This window comes from Eleutherodactylus coqui, chromosome 6, assembly GCF_035609145.1.
Source record: "Eleutherodactylus coqui strain aEleCoq1 chromosome 6, aEleCoq1.hap1, whole genome shotgun sequence".
In the NCBI taxonomy this organism is placed as follows: Eukaryota; Metazoa; Chordata; class Amphibia; order Anura; family Eleutherodactylidae; genus Eleutherodactylus; species Eleutherodactylus coqui.
This window is the reverse complement of record NC_089842.1, coordinates 152,407,204-152,428,829: the sequence shown is the minus strand read 5'-3', so window position 1 is coordinate 152,428,829 and position 21,626 is coordinate 152,407,204. Positions and strand designations below refer to the sequence as shown.

Below are 21,626 nucleotides of genomic sequence, written 5' to 3'. Positions count from 1 at the left end.
TCGCTAAGGCACTACTCGCTCGAGTAATGTGCCTTAGCCGAGTATCTCCCCACTCGTCCCGAAAGATTCGGGTGCCGGCATGGAGCGGGGAGCTGCGGGGGAGAGCAGGGAGGAACGGAGGGGAGATCTCTCTCTCCCTTTCTCCTGCCCGCTCCCCGCCGCAACTCACCTGTCAGCTGCGGCGGCCCCCGAATCTTTAGGGATGAGCGGGGAGATACTCGGCTAAGGCACATTACTCGAGCGAGTAGTGCCTTAGCGAGTATACTCGCTCATCTCTAGTCAGCACACATTAGAGAAAAGGACATCAAATTCATTCCTTTTTCGTATGACTTCCTTGTGATAAGGAAAACAAAGTTAGAATGTCAAAAAGCGGTAGTCCATGTCACTTCAGTCCTTCTAAAAGTAGAATGGGTAATAAATCAAGAAACATTCTGACCTATTTTAGTCAAAGCGGCAGCAGTTTCTTGCGGTTATTGTAGACCCAGATCTGCAAAGTTGTTTTTTGCCACAGGAAAAGATTATACAAATTCAGTCTCCATTTTTTCAGTTAGTTCAAAATCCAAGGATAATTTTCAGGAAGACATTGTCTGTCCTAGGTTTATTGACAGCCTGCGTACAGTTGGGCTCAAACCCACACACTGACTCTGCAGTGGGAAGTCCTGAATTATCTCCACAAGTTTTTTTTCTGGACAGAAAGATCGTTATTTTGACAGAAACATTAAAAGATTTTTCATGGTGGATGATGAGAGAAAATCTTGCCCGAGGAGTTCCTTGGGTGATTCCTTCTTCCAAGATATTAGTTACAGATGTAAGTCCTTGGGGTTGGGGGACCCATTTAGAAGATAATGTTTCAGGGTCAATAGAACCACTTCCGGAGGAAGCGTTAACTGTGGTGAGAATTGCTTTAGTGGCAGCAAATCAGGATTTGTGAGAGTACTACGGTATCCGACAATTAAACGGCACTGTCTTATATCAGCAATCAAGGAGGGGCAAAATCGGTGTCCCTAATGAGAAATTTTGATTGCAGCAGAGGAGAAGTTCACATATCAAAGGGAAGGAGAACTTCACAGCAGATTTTCTCACTTGCAATTAACTGAAACAGGGAGAATGGGTCCTGAACAATTTTATATTTCCGATAACATTTATAGGGGAGCCGGAGATAGATCTGTTTGCCACAAAGGAAAACAAGAAAGCCCATCTATTTTCCCTCTAAACCCCAGGGAACATCCAGCAGACATAGATGCTCTAGCCCAGAGTTGGAAGTTCAATCTTCCATATGTGTTTCCACCAATAGCCCCCATTCAAGCTGTCCTGGGGAAATTAAGAGAAGAAAGGGCAAGAGTTGGTCTTCCTTGCCCCCTTTTGGCCGCTGGAGGTTTTGGTTCAGTTGGCTAAGAATCATCTCGATGGCAGACCCTTGGATCCTATTGGAGGTTCCAGGCCTTCTCCATCAAGCTCCAGTTTTCTTTCAAAATCTGTTTATTGATTTTCCACTCTGCATATCACATCTGTATATATTAAGTATAAACAAGTGCAGAACATATTTTTATGTAGAAAAATAAGAATTGCTGACTCGGCAGGAACATTGATCCAAGTAAGAAGAGAGGAAAAGAGGAGGGAAGGGGAAGCAGAGGGAGGGGGAATTGAGCTTTCACCTGTGTCTGAACAAGGGGTTGCTGGTTGGGGCGAAGTAGGCTAGGGTGACGGGCTTCAGCCCCTCACGGCTCTCGTCCTGTTTATTCGTCGCTTTCTACACGGATCCGTCGATAAGCCACCTAAGGAAAGATGGTGAGCTCCGGAAGTCCACCCAGGGCGCCCATGTGTGCCTTGTACCCCGGTTAGGCTCGGACTCAGAACTCCGGAGGTTCTCCATGTATTTAATGTGGTCTACTGCCTCCACCCATTTCGTCCTCGGGATCGCATCAAGCTCCAGTTTTACACCCTCGGGTGATGAATCTACATCTCACTGCTTGGATTTTAAGAGAGAGCTTTTAGTCAACAAGGGTTTTTCAGAGTCCACTTAACTCTACAGTAGTAAAGAAGTGACCAGATTATTTATACTAGAATTTGGAAGAAATGTTTGAGTTTCTCCATTAGATTTTCAGACTTCAGTACTGTTTCATTAAGACATTCGGAATTTCTTTCAAAGGGTTTAGAAAAAGGCCTGGCCACTATTACCCTTAAAGTTTAAGTTGCAGCTTTTTGGTGTTTACTTTCATTACAAACTGGTTGAAGATCCTTGAATTATGAGGTTCATAAGAGCATCCTTTAAATTCAGGCCTGTTGAAAGAAATAGAATCTCACCGTGGGACCTAAATGTTGTTTAAACTGTCATTTGAGCTGATTGAATCTACTGCTATCAAAATTCTTAGATTTAAGTCGTCCCTTTTAATAGCCCTCGCATCGGCTAGAAGAATTCATGAACTTCAGGCTGTTTCAGTTAATCCACCTTTCACTTCTTTTCAGGATGATGGGGTTGTAATAACACCTGATCCCGCTTTTTTATCCAAGATTGCTTCTAGTTTTCCATCGTTGTCATTTTAATGTATGCCATAACAGGGAGCCTGCAGTTATCTTTCCTGTTATGACATACATTAAAATGGCTCATTCGCGTATATACATGTATGTATGTGTGTGTGTGTATGTATATGTATATATATAAATATATATATATGCATATGCTGTAAAGGAAATCGAGTTGTAGCATTCTATTTGAGCAGATGGCTAAATACAGCCCTGCCCTATTTATAATTTTTTTGAATTATTTTCTTTGTTTTCATGATGTACTTGTTTGGATTAAATCACTTCTTCATAATCTTCTCTTAAAGGCCTCTGCAGGATGTGATGGAACAGTGAGAATTTGGAACATTGAAGAACAGGTCAGCTTAATGTGCACAGAAATTATTTATTTATGGTGGTTGAAAAGGAAAACATTGCAATAAAGTTTTTTGGTTTTTTTTTTTAAATAAAGGTTTGTGAAGTAAATCTGTCCCTTCTGCCAAAATGTAGTGATGTAATCAGTGCGAAGTCTATTTGCCGCCTGTCTTGGCAACCTAAGAATGGAAAGGTGAGCTGATTGATAAGTGTATACTTGTTTAATCTGAATATTCATTTTAATATGGCAGTATTTATGGTTAAAGGGCTTGTCTAAGAAATAAGATAAGCTGCAGGAAATGCTCTAAAATAAAAAAACAAAACAATCATTGGTCACTAGTTAAGTCCCCTGCAGCTCTAACATGGATGCTTCTTTGGTCCCCAATGGTCTTTGTGTATTTTCTTTTAGAAGTGCTGTACATCCAGGTGAGCACTGCAATCAATCACTGGTCTCAGCGGGGACGCTGGCATGTATGGACGTTGGCTGCTGAGACCATTAGTCACCTGGAGGTATGGCACGTCACTGCTGCAGGAAAATGAAAATCAAGCGGAGCATCAGTGCTGGGGCGATAGGGAACGGTAACAGATGAGACATACTTATTTTTTTATTTTATATGATTTCCTGCAGCTAATGGAACTTATTTAAACTTTTGGAAGTCTCTTAAAGTGCTGTAAGAACATAATATATATTGTTCCTTGTCAGCATATAAATTCTTAGTAAATTGTAGACTTAGAGGTCATCACTAAGAAGTGACAGTTTTTCATGTGGTTGATTTTACTTCTGTGTATTTAGTACTATATTACTCAGTGCTTCTGACACGTATTCATTCATATAACTATCTCCACAGTTACTTGCTGTTCCAGTTGATAAAACAATTCAGTTTTATGAGAGGGATGCTTGGATGAAGTCTTTTACCTTATCCGATGACTTCATAACTCAGGTAAATCTGTTAGCGGAGCTCACTCATTCTACATAGACCTCCATCACACAGTTGTGCCGTACTGTGGAGGAGCAGAGACTCTGTGCCATGTTACCTTGCTATGTTATGCGCTATAGGCAGGAGATGTCTGCTCTTGAAGACAGTCCTCTAGAAGAGAATGTATATGTAGAATGACATGTGATGGGGCATATCCCAATATTTATTTCCAGAAATCTAAGGCATAGCGAGGTACAGTCAGGGGCGTAACTATAGGGGATGTGGCTGCATCTGGCTCAGGAGCCTTAGGGGGCCCCTTAAAGCCTCTCTCCTCCATATAGGGAGCCCAGTACTATAAATAAAGCATTATAGTTGGAGGCCCTGTGACAGGTTTTGCATTGGGGCCCAGGAGCTTCAAGTTACGCCTCTGCTACAGTAATATGGTTATGTACATGAAGTCTTTACCTATATGAACAGTGAAGGTGTACGCACATTCACTTTTCTGCTAGAGATAGGCCCTCCCGTTCTTGAGATTTGAGGAGTCATAGGTTCCAGCAGTCAGATCAGTTATATGACATATTTAGTTGATATTTAATAGAAGAGTTGATATTTAATAGAAGTGAATTTTGGGAAAGACCCTTTCTTTGATAACCAATCAACGTTTATTCCGTTTACAAAGCAAATACAAAATTTTGGAGGCATGCTTGTAAAAAGACTTAAAAAAAAAAAAGCAAACAACAAAATGTAAACAAGCCAACAAAAAATAACCATGGACTACAGATATTGGTACAAGCTGTAAAGCACAATACATGTACAACGGCATATAGTTCAATACAATGATAATTTCAGTATCACATGTTCAACAACTCAACATATGTGACTAGTGTATGTAAATACAAATGACAGATAGCGATCTCTCTCCAATCACTTAATTCATAGAGGATAATATATGCTCACTCATGTACTGCAACATCCTAAAGGTTTAATGGCTTGGAGGAAGAGAGGTCAACACCACATTGATCCCTGCTAGATTGTAAGGGGCTTCTCAAGAATTCATATGTGTAACATCTAGACAGAGTATAGGTGGATTGTATCCAACGGTCCAGCTTTGTAAAATCTTGTCTTTTCAGGGGTAGAGATCGACCAATCTTGTAGTGTTGGAGTCCCCGTAGCTAGACAATACTTGGCAATTCTACTTTAATCAGGGTTTCATTTATATATATTCTATCTGTATTCCTACAATAAATATCAGTATCCATTAGAGATGAGCGAGTATACTCGCTAAGGCACATTACCCGAGCGAGTAGTGCCTTAGCCGAGTATCTCCCCGCTCGTCTCTAAAGATTCGGGGGCCGGCGCGAGTGACAGGTGAGATGCGAGGGAGAGAGAGATCTCCCCTCCGTTCCGTTCCTCTCCGCTCTCCCCCGCCGGCACCTGAATCTTTAGAAACGTGCGGGGAGATACTCGGCTAAGGCACTACTCGCTCGAGTAATGTGCCTTAGCGAGTATACTCGCTCATCTCTAGTATCCATGAATAGTCTGCACAATTTGGGGTCATCCGTAACCAATGATCCCAGAATTTTATCGCCTGCTCCTGATATAGAAAATAACAAATCGGCTTATACTCATCTTGGCTCTCTGCATCTCCCACGCTGACAGCTGTGGGTCTCCTCCATAATTTAATGTTTACAGGTTGCAGTCAGCATATATACAGGACGTCACAGGGTTCTGCAGCCAACCATGGACATTAATGCTTGTGCTGCAGTTGCAGAGCGCTGAGGTCTGTGATTGGCTGCAATGTTTCTATTGCGTAGCACATGGATGGGACTCCAATGTAGGAAGGGATGGATTAATCCACAGACATGTGTATGGATCGAAACCCACCTAATAGCGTAGTGCTCTACATGCTGACTATCACAAGAATTTTCCTGAGGGTGGGATACTTACATGGGTCAGGTTTTCTACCGGTATAGTAGCTCAACTTAAAAGGAGAATGGTGGGATGCCCATACGCTGTGGAGCATGGTTTCTCAAGCATCTCCATCATCCTGACTTGCTCTCAATCATTACCGCAGGGTATATGAGACATCCATGCAGCCTGATAGTATAACTAGAGGTCGGGAAGCACCAGCTCCCCCTTCCTGCCATAGTCTATGTAGAGTTCTAAGGCATATCTTTTCTTTGAGTATATAAAAGAAGCAATGCTAACTGTGTAACTGTTCAAAGTACCAGGAGTGGATATACACTGGGGCGTGTAGAACTATAGAGAGAATTTGCCTTGACGTACCATCTTAACAAGTCTGACACTGACTGGCACAGAGAGGGTCACTCCAAACCATGTGCCTGTCTTGGTTCTCAGTTTAGTTGTAGTTTAATTATAAATGTGAAACGGTAATATAGGTGATAAAAGGGAATGGTGGGAACAGCCTGACCCTTTGGTGGAAGGATCAGCTGTAGTCCTGGCAGGCATGTAGATAACCTCTTATACCAGGAGAGCTGCAGGAGGGTCCAAAACTCTAGGCAGGGTTTGGTATGGATGAAGAGACCATAAGTAAAAAAAAAACAAAAACTGTGGTCAAATAAATTTACTGTTGGAAATCCACTTGCTTGGGGGAGGAGGTGGTGTGTGGTATAACAAACCCCCTCCCAAAAAAACCCTATATATTCTGACCGACTGGACTTTCCTTGGGAGGGGGTTTGTTATACCACACACCACCTCCTCCCCAACAGTAAATTTATCCCTCTTATGAGCGCAGAAGGATTTTTTCACTTATCTCACAAATCCTGCAATGACTTAGACATCCGTATCCTCAAATATATGAGTCTGTCCAATGCTAAAGCTGAGACAGCCAAGCTAGAAGGTACGCCAATGTGCTGGGTAGTGTATTTGCTACACTTAATTTTCACACCAGCGAATGCTCTGAATCTAGTGAGGTATATGTAGGACTTTTTCCCAGGATTCCGCAGAATTAGCTCAATTCATCTGCGTACGGACTAATTTTTTCAACCAGTGCGTTTTTGTAGCCCATGGATTTCCCCTTCATTCTTTATTGTACGCCAGTAGCTCTGTAGCAATGGCATACAACCCTGGGGAAAAGGGGACATCATTGCCAGGTGTCGGGAATTCTCTCTATTATTGGAAAGCTGAATCTGTGGTAGGGTGGAGTAAAGCATTTTATACAATGCTCCAAACTCCTGAGATACAAATTGGGGATCTGTAATTAAATGAGCACCGGAATTCTGCCATTTTTTGTTTTTCCTTTGATATTTGAGTGTTGGATTAATAACGTGGTGTGGCTGGGACTGTTACTGATGCGGTGATGCCAATTATGGTTTTTCTACAGACTAGGAAAAGGGTCTCTGAGCCTTTTAGTATTTGTGTCTCAAATCGATTTGAAAATTGTTATCTTTTCTTAGCCTCACTAGGGGATTTTACCTTGTGATACCCTAGATAATACACTGCAATGCTTAATATTGCAATGTATGATTTCTGTCAACTTTCCTCTATGAAACGCCTTAAGAGGAATACTAGATTAGTAGACCTGAGGGGCCACCTTTTATGTTCTCGGCTGCCATAACAAGCCATCTGCACTTTGTGACTGTCTCTCGTCAGCGGCCTGATTGATTGGTGATGGAAGGAGAGGAGGGAGCAATTCTCCCTTATGTATGTCTGGATAATAATCAAGATCTTTTTATTTCTCTAAACTTACAAGTTTTATTGAATTTTTAAAGGGTTTTCAACAGCTACCACCATGTATATTGGAAGAACATATCACAAACCTATCAATATTTAAACACCACATCTGCGGACCAGGCCTTTGATTCGGCCCGACAGTAACCAAACTCATAAAAAGTTCAAAGGGAAATAAGCCTAGGAATAGTTGGTTCGCAGGTATACAGCACACCGTTTTGAAATCACCTAACGGCAACATCTCTGAGTGTAGTTTGTCAGCCTGAGATTATATTTAGTGAAAAAGGGAAATGGCACCAAAAAAATATTTGACAATACTTCTATGTTTTTACTTAAATATTGCTGTATTAAAGGGGTTGTCTCGCGGCAAACATCAACATTTTACATTACCCTATTCCCCCTGGCATAAAATAGCAATTTAAAGTGGTTTTTAAGCCGCTGGCTGCTCACCGATCCGACGAAATATGAACTTTAAAAAATCTTCTGCCTAAGATGGCCGCCGGTCCTTTCCCAGGGATGCACTGCTGTTTTCTCCCATGGTGCACCATGGGCTCTGTGCGTTCCATTGCCGATTCCAGCCTCCTGATTGGCTGGAATCAGCACACGTGACGGGGCGGGGCTACGCGATGACGCGTAGAAAGGGGCGGAGCCAGAACGCTGCTCGTGCTGGACCGAAGAGAAGCCAGAAGACCCTTCTGCGCAAGCGCGTCTAAAAACGCCAGAAGACAGCAGAATTAGACGGATCCATGGAGACGGGAACGCCAGCAACGGAGCAGGTAAGTGAATAACTTCTGTATGGCTCATATTTAATGCACGATGTATATTACAAAGTGCATTAATATGGCCATACAGAAGTGTATAACCCCACTTGCTGCCGCGAGACAACCCCTTTAAGCATGCTTTTCTTTTTTTTAAACTCGTTTTATTGAAAACTCTGTATTTTGTGCAATAAATGAATAAAGAACTTTGATTACATCATAGGCTCATTACAGTCATGTTAGTAATACTTTAATACGTTACATTGACACATACAGTTGTTGAATACTTTATGACAATGTAGTTTCTCGTAGTGCCAGTAAAGGGTATGGTTCTTTGTTAGTTTTACTGGGCGTTTCTAGGTGTAAATGTCCTTAGCAGGTTTTGGAACTGATCCTGTGTGAACACTGTACTCGTCGACCCACACCATCTTTCCCACACCTTGTTAAATTTTTCAGGCCATTTTCTATTTTTGTAGACAATTTTTTCATATGGCAGAATGGCATTAATAATCTGCCATTTTGAAAGTGTCGGGGGGCGTCTATCCATCCAACGCAGGGCTATTGCTTTGCGGGCATAAAATAATACTTTAGTAAGAAATATCCTGTCGTGGTACTGCCATTGTTCTTCGTCTAGAATACCCAGCAGGCATACTGCTGGGTCGTGTGGTACCGGTATCCCTAGTATTTGTGTTAAGAACTCTATGACCTCTCCCCAGTATGCTTGAATGTCTGCACAATTCCATTCTAGGTGGTTGAAGTTTGCATTAGGTGCTCTGCACCGGTGACAGTGGTTGGTGGTTTTCCGATTCATTTTATGGAGTCTGGTCGGCGTTAAGTAGCACTGGTGTAGGATGTATAGTTGTGTTAGTTTGTTGTTTGCCGCCGGTGATACTGTGGTGTATGTGGACATCGCGGTTTCCCAGTCCTCAGTAGTGAGGGTGGGAATGAGTTCTCTCCATCTCTGCACTACTGTCATTGGCGTATCGGGGATTTTAGCTTGCAGTAGATGGGTGTACAGCACCGATATCAGACCTTTAGGTCCTTGAGTTCGCAGTATGCCTATTAGTGGATATTGGGAGAATGTTTGTCTAGGCCCTGGGAATTGTGCAGTCAGCGCGTGTTGGAGTTGTAAATATCTAAAGAAGCCCGCTCTTGGGATTTGGTATAGTCGCTGTAGTTGTTCAAAGGAGACCAGTGTTTGGTCGACGTATATATGCTCTAGTGTGGTGATTCCTAAGTTTATCCAGAATTGCTTGTCCGGTAGGTTCATCAAATGTGGTAATGCCCTGTTGTCCCACAGGGGAGTCTCCAGAGGGGTGTCATCCTGTCCAGTTAGTGATTTGCATGTCTGCCACACATTTACTGCGAGTCTGTGGATGGGTAGCATTTGTTTAGTCATCAGTCCTGGTTTTTCCAGGAGGATCCAGAGCGATGTTTCCATGAGGAAATACATCAGGTAGTGCTCGGAGTTAGGGAGAGGCGCGCACGATAACCAATGGCGGAGATACCTGACCTGTCCCGCCAAGTAATAGAGTTTAAAATCTGGTAGCGTCATTCCCGCCATCTCCTTAGGGCACTGTAGGGTGTCTAAGCGTAGCTTGGCTCTAGAGTTGCCCCATATGAATGATGTTATTAAGGAGTTAGTTTTTTTGAAGAATTTCTGTGGTATAGTTATTTCTGTGTGCTCTAGGCAATATAGATATTTGGGGAGTATTATCATGTTTATGAGGTTTTTCCTGCCCGCTACAGATAATGGCAGGGAGCTCCAGCCTTTTAATTTTTGCTGCAGGGTTGTCAGTAGGGGAGTAATGTTTAACTCGAGGCTCTGGGTATGGTCCCTGGTGATGTGTATTCCAAGATATTTGAATCCGGGGGTGATTTGTAGCTTACAGAATACGTCCCCCATCTGCCATCCCTCTGGTCTTAGGCCTCATGTCCACGGGGAAAATCAGATCCGCTGCAGATTCTCCATGTAGAATCTGCAGCGGGTCCCTCCTGCCCCGCGGACATGAGCGCTGAAAATAAGAATTTAAAAGCATTTACCTATCCGTAGCGGGCGGGGAAAGCCTTCTCTTCCTCACGGCCGGATCTTCTTTTCCGGCCGACGGATGAATTCGTCACGCCGGCGGCACGTCGCCGGCACGTCTCCGACGTGCCGCGCGCATGCGTCGGGCACATCCGCCGAGCCGAAGCAAGAAAGATCCGGCCGTTAGGAAGAGAAGGCTTTCCCCGCCCGCTCCGGTTGAGTAATTCTTTTAAATTCCTATTTTAGGTCTCCCGCGGATCCGGACGGCTTCCATAGGCTTCAACAGAAGCCCGCGGGAGACCCGCATGAAAATGGAGCATGGTCCGGATTTTTTCATGCTCCATTTTTAAAAAAATCCCTTTTATTGACCATCCGCGGGTATTTATCTACCCCGCGGGTGGTCAATGCATCCCTATGGGGTGCGGATCCGCGGGCAGAAGAAGAGTTAAAATCCGCTGCGGATTTTAATTCTTATTTTGCCCGTGGACATGAGGCCTTAGAGGCATAAAAGCGGATTTCTGCCAGTTGATACATAGGCCTGAGAAATTTCCAAATTTATTTATTAGAGAAATGGCTAGCGGTAGGGTATTTCTAGGGTCTGACATATATAATATTATGTCGTCTGCGTATAGGCCTATTCTGTCCTCTCTGGGCCTTATCTCGACGCCTTTATATGAGGTGTGCTGTCAGATTCTCAGGGCTAGGGGTTCAATTGCAATTGCAAATAGAAGGGGGGAAAGTGGGCATCCCTGTCGGGTCCCCCTGTGAAGTGGAAAGGAGGAAGCGTGCTTTTCTAAGTGTATGATCAGACGAATCCAGCACAGATTTTTCAATGTGGATTCCATCTCTTCCAACTGTAGCAGAAATACGCTGGTGAGCTGCAGATTTCTGTCGTGGCTCTATGTACCCGCGTATGAATTGAATTCTTTTCAGTGGGCAAATAGGTTTCGAAGATTTGGCACTGAAAAGCGTCTAGTTTGACAAGTTACTTATTTTTTCTGCACGTGGATTTGAAATCCTCTTGCAGAACAAATCTACCCTGTAATGGATTTAACACATAATCAGTGGATTTTGCATTTAAAAATCTGCCATTTGAACCTATCCGAAGACAGATATTTATTACTTAAAGGATCAGACTTTATCATCAGTAGAATAATAATAATGCTCTTAGGAGTGTTCATTTAACACATCACTACACTGAGAGGCTTAATTTAGGTTGTTTTATCATATTTGACCCTGAGAACTGTCATTAAAGGGGTTTTCTGGGCACAAAAGGAAAATTATGAAAATGCTGGAATCTTAGGAGTACAGCTAAGTATTGGCAACCTGAACCTTTTATCTGTCGCTCTTGAGCCTCTTCTTCGTCCCATGCAGCCGCTGATCTGCCGCTTTGTTTACATGCATCACTTCCGCAGTAAACGCAGCAGACTGTTAGGCCTCATGTCCACTCGAAAAATACAATCCGCTGCGTGGATTTGCTTTAAATGGTATTTTTTTGCATGCAGATATCCACACACATTGCTATCAATGTGATAGCAATGTTGCTGATCCGCGGCAGAATAGAGCATGCCGCGTTTTTTCTCCCGTGCGTGAAAATTCTTTTAAAATGCCATCCGTGGGTGCAAAAATCAATTTAATGGACCGCGGATGGCCAATGATTCCCTATGGGCAAAATCCGCTGCAGATTCCGCGGCAGAAATCCGCTGCGGAATCCGCAATTCCATTTAGCTAGTGGACATGAGGCCTTACCTACAACTTACCGCATGCACAGACCTTGTTTACCGGCCAGCACTGTAGCTCCGCCCTCAGCTCACAGGTCCTACAACTTACCAGCACCAACCTCCCTCTCAGACAGACAGGAGCTTCCAGCACCCTGAACTACACATGAGCAATACAGTACAGTGCTTCCAAACCTGTCCTCCCATCATGCACTGCTCACAGGATGTTGGAGGCTATGGACAGGGAAGGAGCAAATGGGAATAAGACATCAGAGGAAGTGGAGATATTTTCTGGTGGCGGATCACATGACATAGTAAGAAAAGGAAGAAAGTAGCCAGACCAGGCACAGTGATCCCTATTACAGAATGACTTATGTGATGATGTACAATAGATTATAAAATGTTAGTCTGTGCCCAGAATACCCCTTTAGCTTGGAAGTAATAAGATGTTATTAAACATCTTAGCTGTTCAGTCAGCTAAAATACAACAAGCTTTTGTTTTTCATAATGGATTTGGTGACCTTTTTGTGCAACATTTTAAATCAATGTTTTATGTTCAGAGCAGAATTTGCTGTGTGTGAGCTGCTGATTCTATTATGTTTGATTTGATTTAATCATTTTCTACATCTCAGCCTCTTAATGTGGTGACCTGGTCTCCGTGTGGAAAGTTCATTGTAGGTGGAAGTATAGACGGCCGTATCGTGGCTTGGAATGTGCTGAGCAAAGTCTGCTTGGAAAGGTATCTTTGGTGCAATACCTAAAGAACTAATATATTATCCTGTAATAAAAGGCTAAACTTATTCTGAGCTCATTCTAATACAATATTGAAGCAAACGCCCGTTTCCATCCTGTGAATAAAAGGGCCACAGTGCTGCGGACCTTTCATAGTTTGTTTTTCCCTGCATAATGACACTGCGGCTGGTCCCATTCACTGGACTCAATCTGCTGTAGTTAGCATACAGAGCCAGGGACTAGGCCCTATCATACTGGGAAAGACTGAGAAACAGCCATAGTGCTTCATTCTCAGTGTCGATGGGTGCCCCACAGACCATAAAGCAATGATTCTAGTGATATGCCATCCATCTATGGGATGGTAATAACTTTAACTATTAACATTTGTCACCTGTTAAGGCCCATTTACACGGGGCGAATGTTGGGCAAACGATGCCCGTCGCTCTTCCCCGTATGTACTCGCTCTCGTGCTGCACAGGAGCTAGTGTTCCTGGCTCACAGCGGGGCGGCTGGAGGAGATTTCACTCCTCGCTCTCCCGCCCCTCTCTATTGACTTAACATAGTGGCCGTTCAATACTGAACGACTGCTATTTACACTGAATGCTCATCGTTCAGCTCGTTGTCCATCATATTATGCTGCATGGACAATGAGCTGATCGTTCAGTGTAAATAGCAGCCGCTCAGTATTGAATTGCCACTATGTTAAGTCAATGGGAGAGGGGCGGGGGAGAGTGAGAAGTGAATCTCCTGCAGCCTCCTTGCCCCCTCTGCCGGCTGCTCTGTGAGCGAGTCAGCAATACTAGCTCCTGTGCAACAGCGCGGGAGCGAGTGTATGCAGGGACGAGTGTTGGGCATCGTTTGCCCAATATTCGTCCCGTCTAAATGGGCCTTTACCCTGTACTTCACAGTAAAATCTAGATTTGTGGGCTAGTTTTGTTTTTACCTTTGTATTTCCATCCTACTTTGTAGGTGGTAGACAATGAGACTGTTAAACCAGTGCAGATTATTTGTAGGGACTATATATTAAGGCCTCTTGTGCGCTAGGCTTGACGGATGCACAGAGTCCTCTGTGGTGCTGTACTTTGCTGTACAATTGAGAATATTCTAGCCCAATAGCAATCCCTTCAAGCTACATCATCTCCATAATACCCCAAACCCCTTAATTGGCAGATTCATGCAGATTCAACAGAAAAAATACCTGAATGAGGCATGAGGCCTAAATCTGTGGATAAATGGTAAGGTAGACTTCCTGTCTTAACGATATCTTTGTTTCACCAGGGTACAACATGACAAAGGGTTTACAATCTGTTGTCTTGCATGGCACCCAAAGCTGGCTCAAGTTGCCTACACTGACAATGAGGGCAATCTAGGAGTCCTTGAGAATGTCTGCCAAGGGAGTGTCGTATCAGCAGGCACCAAGGTAAGTTGTGCTGTGTCTCAAGGTTTAGCTCTGATGTATTGACATATACTGTTTTCTTTTAGTGACTAACCTGCGACTTTAGTGTGAAGGAAACTATTTTCACTTCTCGGATTAGAATGTAAAACACATACAGCACTGAACGGTACTAGGTGCTAATAAATCCCTTAATGACTGCAGATATGGCTTTTTAAAAAAGTCACACTGCGCATGTCTGTGCATGTAGTACACTTGCATCCACATGTGGTCTCTGCTAGCTCTCTGCCGGAAGACCTGCTGGTTACAAAATCGGTAAAACGCCACCGGCAGACTCTAAGTGTTTTACCGATACGTCCGTGGACGTGAGGGTTTACTCTAAGGCAGTGTTCCCCAACTCCAGTCCTCAGGGACCGCCAACAGGTCATGTTTTCAGGATTTCCTCAGTGTTGCACAGGTGATGTAATTATCGTCAGTGCCTCAGACATTGCCACAGGTGTTCTTACCATAGGACATCCTGAAAATATGACCTGTTGGTGGTCCCTGAGGACTGGAGTTGGGGACCCCTGCTCTAAGGCACTGTGATTATACAAGGCTGTAGAGAAACAGCTGCATGGAAGATCATGGAGCCATAGGTTGGGTGTCTTGCTGTTCGAGACAAATAGGCACCCACATCAAAAGGCAAAAAAGGTTATTTTACGGTTCCCGCTTTCCCAATCTTTCTATACAAAGTGCTCATGTGAGCGCTGTATTTGCAACGGAGGAAGAAGTGTTGCTCGTTTCTATTGATGCCAACAATTATGTGCTGAGTGACAGGTCACATTCTTTAGGGGTATATGTGGATCTAGATAGTACAGCTCTGATGAGGTCTGCTGTCACCTATTAAGGCTGTTTTCCCCAGTACAGGGGGGCTGCTTTGGCAACTCCAGTTATAGGGAAAATTAATTTTATAAGAAAATCTATAAATCAGTCAAGTTCCCAAAATGTTTCTTCTAACCTTACGAGAGACAAAAAAAAAAGTTTAAAATCATAATAAAAATAAGCAAACAATCATATCCACAACCCTTCCACCAATGCAATGGTCCTGATATATTAAAGTGACTGTCAAAAAATACATTTTTATTCTATGGTTTTATTTTGCCTCATTTGGAAAATTAGTTTGAAAATGAAAAAAACAAGTTCTATTTCACACAATAAATACAAAAAAAAAAAAATCACTTTATTAACCTAAAAAAAAACCCCAAATGGTTTCTTCTTTTCACCAGTATATGGAATTAATAGAAAAGCTTGTTTCAGTGAGTAAGGCTCAAAACACAGCAGATATTAACCCTTTCCAATCCACTGTCTGACGTCTAAAGACATTCTGATTAAAGCCTGTACAGCTCTGATGTCGGAAGACGGCCGGCAGGGTATTCTTACTGTATATTACTGGCCGCTCTGTTGTCGGGGGCCTCTCCAGCATGTCCCATACTGCAGTACTGGCTCTAGCCAGCAGATGGCGCCATTGTATAATGGCAGAAAGAGAAAGTCCCCTAGGAAACCCTGAATCCAAAATTGGATTGCAAAGGGTTAAATGGTTAAACTATGCAAAGTGTTTGCCATTTTAATTTGACTCCTTTCTATAGGTGTCAAGTGCTGCAAAAAAAGACTATGATGAGCTCTTTGATGGAGATGACGACGATGAAGACTTCTTAAATGGAGATATGATCGATCACGAGGCCTCTGTTGTAAATGAAGATGATGATGATAACGTCACACCTATTTCTGGTCATGCAAAAAAGCGAGCCATCTTCGATGACGACGACAACCTTTTAGGTGAAGTATTTAAATCTGAAAAGCTTCTCTGAAGAATTATAATGGGAGACTTCAGTTGTAGCTCCGTGTCTTCTTAGATTGAGATGATTTAGAACATGTTATAATTTGCATAAACTATTCCTCAGACTTTCCTTTGCTCTGGTAGAATGGAGCTTCCACTATTGGTTTGTAGGTATTCAGGTAAAGATTAAGAAGCTACTTAGTCACACATTATTCTGCTTGTTTTCAGATGTTCCATCCTTGAAAGCCAATGATATTGAGAAGCCAGATGGGGAAGAGGATGATCTGTCCACAAAGGCACAAGCTATTCCTTATACTTCGAAACCTTATAGTGGGCCAATGCCAACTCCCCCTCAAAAGGCTTTCCAGGCAGGCTCTACCCCCTCGCATCTTTCACACCGTTTCATGGTTAGTTTCAATAGGGACCAGCAGAATGAAATATTCAGAAAATAGAGCAGCTTCTGTAATATTTACAGCAAAGTAGAAACACGTATGTTCTCAAGAAGGCAACTTATTTTCAGATTAAAAGGAGAAATGTAATATCATATGCGGTCATGCAGATGAATGGCATACCATGTAATATGTTTATGTCTCAAGGGACACCCATGTGCCATAATTGGGCCTATGAACAGGGCCTGACATTGTGACATGACTCTTTTTAAAAGTCTTTATCATATGCTTTCTGTTGTCTTTCTAAACCCTTTGTTCTTTTCCCTTTTAGATGTGGAATTCTGTTGGCGTCATACGCTGCTACAATGATGAGCAAGACAATGCCATTGATATAGAGTTTCACGACACATCCATACACCACGCAATGCACTTGACTAATACGCTCAACCACGCTATAGCAGACCTGTCCCAAGAAGCTGTACTGCTGGCTTGTGAAGGTACTGAAGAACTGGCAAGGTGAGAGTTAATGTGGGGAAACTCTTAGTAAGGCTAGGTGCACACTAGTATAACTGAGAGTCGCACCTTGTGAGATTTGGATGCAGTCCGCATAAGACAGTACACGGACACCAGTCTGTGTATTGTCTAATATACACAGACACAGCACATGTCCTATTTCTCCTCCATGAAATGTACTGGATTAGTGTGTGCTATAATGGGTCCGTGTGAAAAAACGACTGTGTTTAGCTTTATAGGCTATATTGAGGCCGTATGCTGTCCAAGGAATTACACACGCGGCCCAAAAATCTGCTAGTGTGCCCCTAGCCTAAAGGGATATACAATACATACATGGCAGATTTATTGCTGACATTTTTGTAAAAGAAAATCCATTTCTTTCATCTGAGTGGGGTTGGTTTGGCAGTGAGCACATAGATATCGTATTTAGGTGAAAGGTAGAGTTGTACAAAGGTCTGCAACAAATGTAGCACATCTGAAGTCACCCTAATAGATCATCTTGATATTGATTTTTAGCATGGGTTGAAAATAATGAGATTTTCTTACAAAGCTTTCCTTTTCCACATGCATCATGCAACAAGATAGAAATAATGTAACAACTAGGTGATTAGTTGTTACAACTAGGTCCTAAATGATGACACTTTGTAGTGATTTTGGGCACATAGCAGTTTGAAGGCATTAAAGGGGTTGTCCGCGCCGAAACGGGGTTTTTTTTTTTCCCCAACCCCCCCCCCCCCCCCCCCCCCCCCCCCCCCCCCCCCCCGGTCGGCGCGAGACAACCCCGATGCAGGGAGGTAAAGAAAGCTTACCGGAGCGCTTACCTTAATCCCCCGCGCTCCGGTGACTTCAATACTTACCGCTGAAGATGGCCGCCGGGATCCTCTGTCTCCGTGGACTGCAGCTCTTCTGTGCGGTCCATTGCCGATTCCAGCCTCCTGATTGGCTGGAATCGGCACGTGACGGGGCGGAGCTACACGGAGCCTGCATTCTGCACGAGCGGCTCCATAGAAGACTGCAGAAGACCCGGACTGCGCAAGCGCGGCTAATTTGGCCATCGGAGGGCGAAAATTAGTCGGCACCATGGAAACGAGGACGCCAGCAACGGAGCAGGTAAGTATAAAAACTTTTTATAACTTCTGTATGGCTCATAATTAATGCACAATGTATATTACAAAGTGCATTATTATGGCCATACAGAAGTGTATAGACCCACTTGCTGCCGCGGGACAACCCCTTTAACTTTACTGGGCTAACAAACTCCTTTTTGTACCACTTTTTGGTGACACAGAGCTGTTTGATACTGCTTTTCAAGATTTATTTTTTAGTTAGTGATAAAGCATACAAAAAGTAAAAAATATATATTTTTTTCAATGTATAGTTCTCCAAATTTTCAAAGTGACACTTAACCCTTTGCAATCCCAATGTTAGATTCAGGGTTTCCTAGGAGGTTTTCTCTTTCTGCCATTATACAATGGCGCCATCTGCTGGCTAGAGCCAGTACTACGGTATGTGGACATGCTGGAGAGGCTTCCCACAACAGAGCGACCAGTAATATACAGTAAGAATACCCTGCCGGACGTCTTCTGACATCAGAGCTGTACAGCCTACAATCAGAATGTCTTCAGACGTCAGACAGTGGATTGGAAAGGGTTAAATAAATGCCCTATTTTTGTCATTTTGGTACACATACGGGGTGGTCCAAAAATGTATACACACTACTGGTTATTAGAGATGAGCGAACTTACTCGGCCATGCCCCTTTTTCGCCCGAGCGCCGCAATTTTCGAGTACTTCTGTACTCAGGTGAAAAGATTCAGGGGGGCCGTGGGTGAGTGGGGGGTTGCAGTGGGGGGGGGGGGGGGGGGGGAGAGAGGGGGCTCCCCCCTGTTCCCCGCTCCGCCACGCCTTCCTCCTGCCCCGGTGCCCCCGAATCTTTCACCCGAGTACGGAAGTACTCGAAAATCGCGGTGCTCGATCGAGTAATTACTCGAAACGAGTATATTCGCTTATCTCTACTGGTTATCTTTGTCCTTTTTTTAAAATTCTGAAATGAATTGTGGCAGCAATATGTATGTATCTTGTCTTTAAAGATGTTCGTAGTTGCAGAAGCCACAATGTGGCCCTCAGCAGAGTCAAATACATAAATGGTGGAGGCATGCAGAACAATAGTGGAATATGCTAGTTACAGTTAGGGACAGAAATATTTGGACAGTAACACAATTTTCGCGAGTTGGGCTCTGCATGCCACCGCATTGGATTTGAAATGAAGCCTCTACAACAGAATTCAAGTGCAGATTGTAACGTTTAATTTAAAGGGTTGAACAAAAATATCTGATAGAAAATGTAGGAATTGTACACATTTCTTTACAAACACTCCACATTTTAGGAGCTCAAAAGTAATTGGACAAATAAACATAACCCAAACAAAATATTTTTTTTTCAATATTTTGTTGCGAATCCTTTGGAGGCAATCACTGCCTTAAGTCTGGAACCCATGGACATCACCAAACGCTGGGTTTCCTCCTTCTTAATGCTTTGCCAGGCCTTTACAGCCGCAGCCTTCAGGTCTTGCTTGTTTGTGGGTCTTTCCGTCTGAAGTCTGGATTTGAGCAAGTGAAATGCATGCTCAATTGGGTTAAGATCTGATGATTGACTTGGCCATTGCAGAATGTTCCACTTTTTTGCACTCATGAACTCCTGGGTAGCTTTGGCTGTATGCTTGGGGTCATTGTCCATCTGTACTGTGAAGCGCCGTCCCGATCAACTTTGCAGCATTTGGCTGAATCTGGGCTGAAAGTATATCCCGGTACACTTCAGAATTCATCCGGCTACTCTTGTCTGCTGTTATGTCATCAATAAACACAAGTGACCCAGTGCCATTGAAAGCCATGCATGCCCATGCCATCACGTTGCCTCCACCATGTTTTACAGAGGATGTGGTGTGCCTTGGATCATGTGCCGCTCCCTTTCTTCTCCAAACTTTTTTCTTCCCATCATTCTGGTACAGGTTGATCTTTGTCTCATCTGTCCATAGAATACTTTTCCAGAACTGGGCTGGCTTCTTGAGGTGTTTTTCGGCAAATTTAACTCTGGCCTGTCTATTTTTGGAATTGATGAATGGTTTGCATCTAGATGTGAACCCTTTGTATTTACTTTCATGGAGTCTTCTCTTTACTGTTGACTTAGAGACAGATACACCTACTTCCCTGAGAGTGTTCTGGACTTCAGTTGATGTTGTGAACGGGTTCTTCTTCACCAAAGAAAGTATGCGGCGATCATCCACCACCGTTGTCTTCCGTGGATGCCAGGCCTTTTTGAGTTCCCAAGCTCACCAGTGAATTCCTTTTTTCTCAGAATGTACCCGACTGTTGATTTTGCTACTCCAAGCATGTCTGCTATCTCTCTGATGGATTTTTTCTTTTTTTTCAGCCTCAGGATGTTCTGCTTCACCTCAATTGAGAGTTCCTTTGACCGCATGTTGTCTGGTCACAGCAACAGCTTCCAAATCCAAAACCACACACCTGGAATCAACCCCAGACCTTTTAACTACTTAATTGATTACAGGTTAACGAGGGAGATGCCTTCTGAGTTAATTGCAGCCCTTAGAGTCCATTGTCCAATTACTTTTGGTCCCTTGAAAAAGAGGAGGCTATGCATTACAGAGCTATGATTCCTAAACCCTTTCTCCGATTTGGATGTGGAAACTCTCATACTGCAGCTGGGAGTGTGCACTTTCAGCCCATATTATATATATAATTGTATTTCTGAACATGTTTTTGTAAACAGCTAAAATAACAAAACTTGTGTCACTGTCCAAATATTTCTGGCCCTAACTGTATATACGACCGATGTCTGTGATGAGACAAACCTTAACTAAACAATATTTTATTTAATCTTAAGTATACTAACTTTGAGTCCTCCAATTTCTTTACTTGCACAGCAAACTTCAGTGCCTCCACTTCAGTTCGTGGGACAACAATAAAGAATGGATGGTGGATATGCCCAAAGGAGAGGATATCCAAGCAGTGTGCCTTGGCCAGGGATGGGTGGCCTGTGCTACAAATGCCTTTTTAGTTCGCATCTTCACTGTAGGTGGAGCTCAAAAAGAGATCTTCAGCCTTCTCGGGCCAGTTGTGTGCATGGCAGGTCATGGAGAACAGCTTCTTATTGTTTATCACAGAGGTTGGTTCATTATCTATGGAGGAACTATATCATTGTGTGTAATAGCATTTCTTGTTGTTGTCTGCCTCTTTATCATGAAGGTGATGTGCCAGGTCTGTCATTGCTTCTCTAGGTTTTACTAACACATCTAGTTTAAAAAATAAAGTAGTAAAACCATCTTGTTGCTGTTACAGGAACCGGGTTTGATGGAGACCAGTGCCTTGGAGTACAGCTTCTTGAGATTGGTAAACGAAAGAGGCAGGTTTTACATGGAGACCCTCTTCCCATGTCTAGGAAGTGTTTCCTCTCCTGGCTTGGATTTAGCGCTGAAGGTATGAACAGGTTCTCTCCGGAGCATTAGACGTTCTTGTTCAGTGTCATTCATCACGATGTCGTCTGCAGTAAGACATATAGCTAACATTTCTAAGAACATGGGCACTGATGACATTAGTAAATTAACTTTGTATGCATCTCTTCTGCCTTAGTAATAATGAACACTTATGGTAACTGTAGTTCTGCAGTTGGTCACAAGGTGGCACAAAGCTCCACAGTTGACAAGGCATACAGCATTTTTTGCATTAGTTCTGTTTTGTATACTTAACCTCTGCAATTAATTAAGCACTTGACATAAAATTACAAA

The 21,626-nt window shown here is 43.2% G+C and overlaps 1 protein-coding gene across 4 annotated transcripts in view; it reads left to right on the top strand.

The window, feature by feature from the left end:
• The window catches only part of WDHD1 (WD repeat and HMG-box DNA binding protein 1), a 68,478-nt gene that overhangs the window by 23,983 nt on the left and 22,869 nt on the right, over positions 1–21,626 (top strand). For all 4 annotated transcript variants that reach the window (XM_066608004.1, XM_066608003.1, XM_066608005.1 and 1 more), the window contains exons 6-15: positions 2,829–2,879; positions 2,972–3,067; positions 3,723–3,815; positions 12,616–12,722; positions 13,994–14,135; positions 15,734–15,923; positions 16,153–16,331; positions 16,645–16,829; positions 20,766–21,007; positions 21,181–21,318. In XM_066608004.1, the coding sequence (XP_066464101.1) occupies positions 2,829–2,879; positions 2,972–3,067; positions 3,723–3,815; positions 12,616–12,722; positions 13,994–14,135; positions 15,734–15,923; positions 16,153–16,331; positions 16,645–16,829; positions 20,766–21,007; positions 21,181–21,318 (1,423 nt within the window). The remainder of the gene's footprint in view (positions 1–2,828; positions 2,880–2,971; positions 3,068–3,722; positions 3,816–12,615; positions 12,723–13,993; positions 14,136–15,733; positions 15,924–16,152; positions 16,332–16,644; positions 16,830–20,765; positions 21,008–21,180; positions 21,319–21,626) is intronic.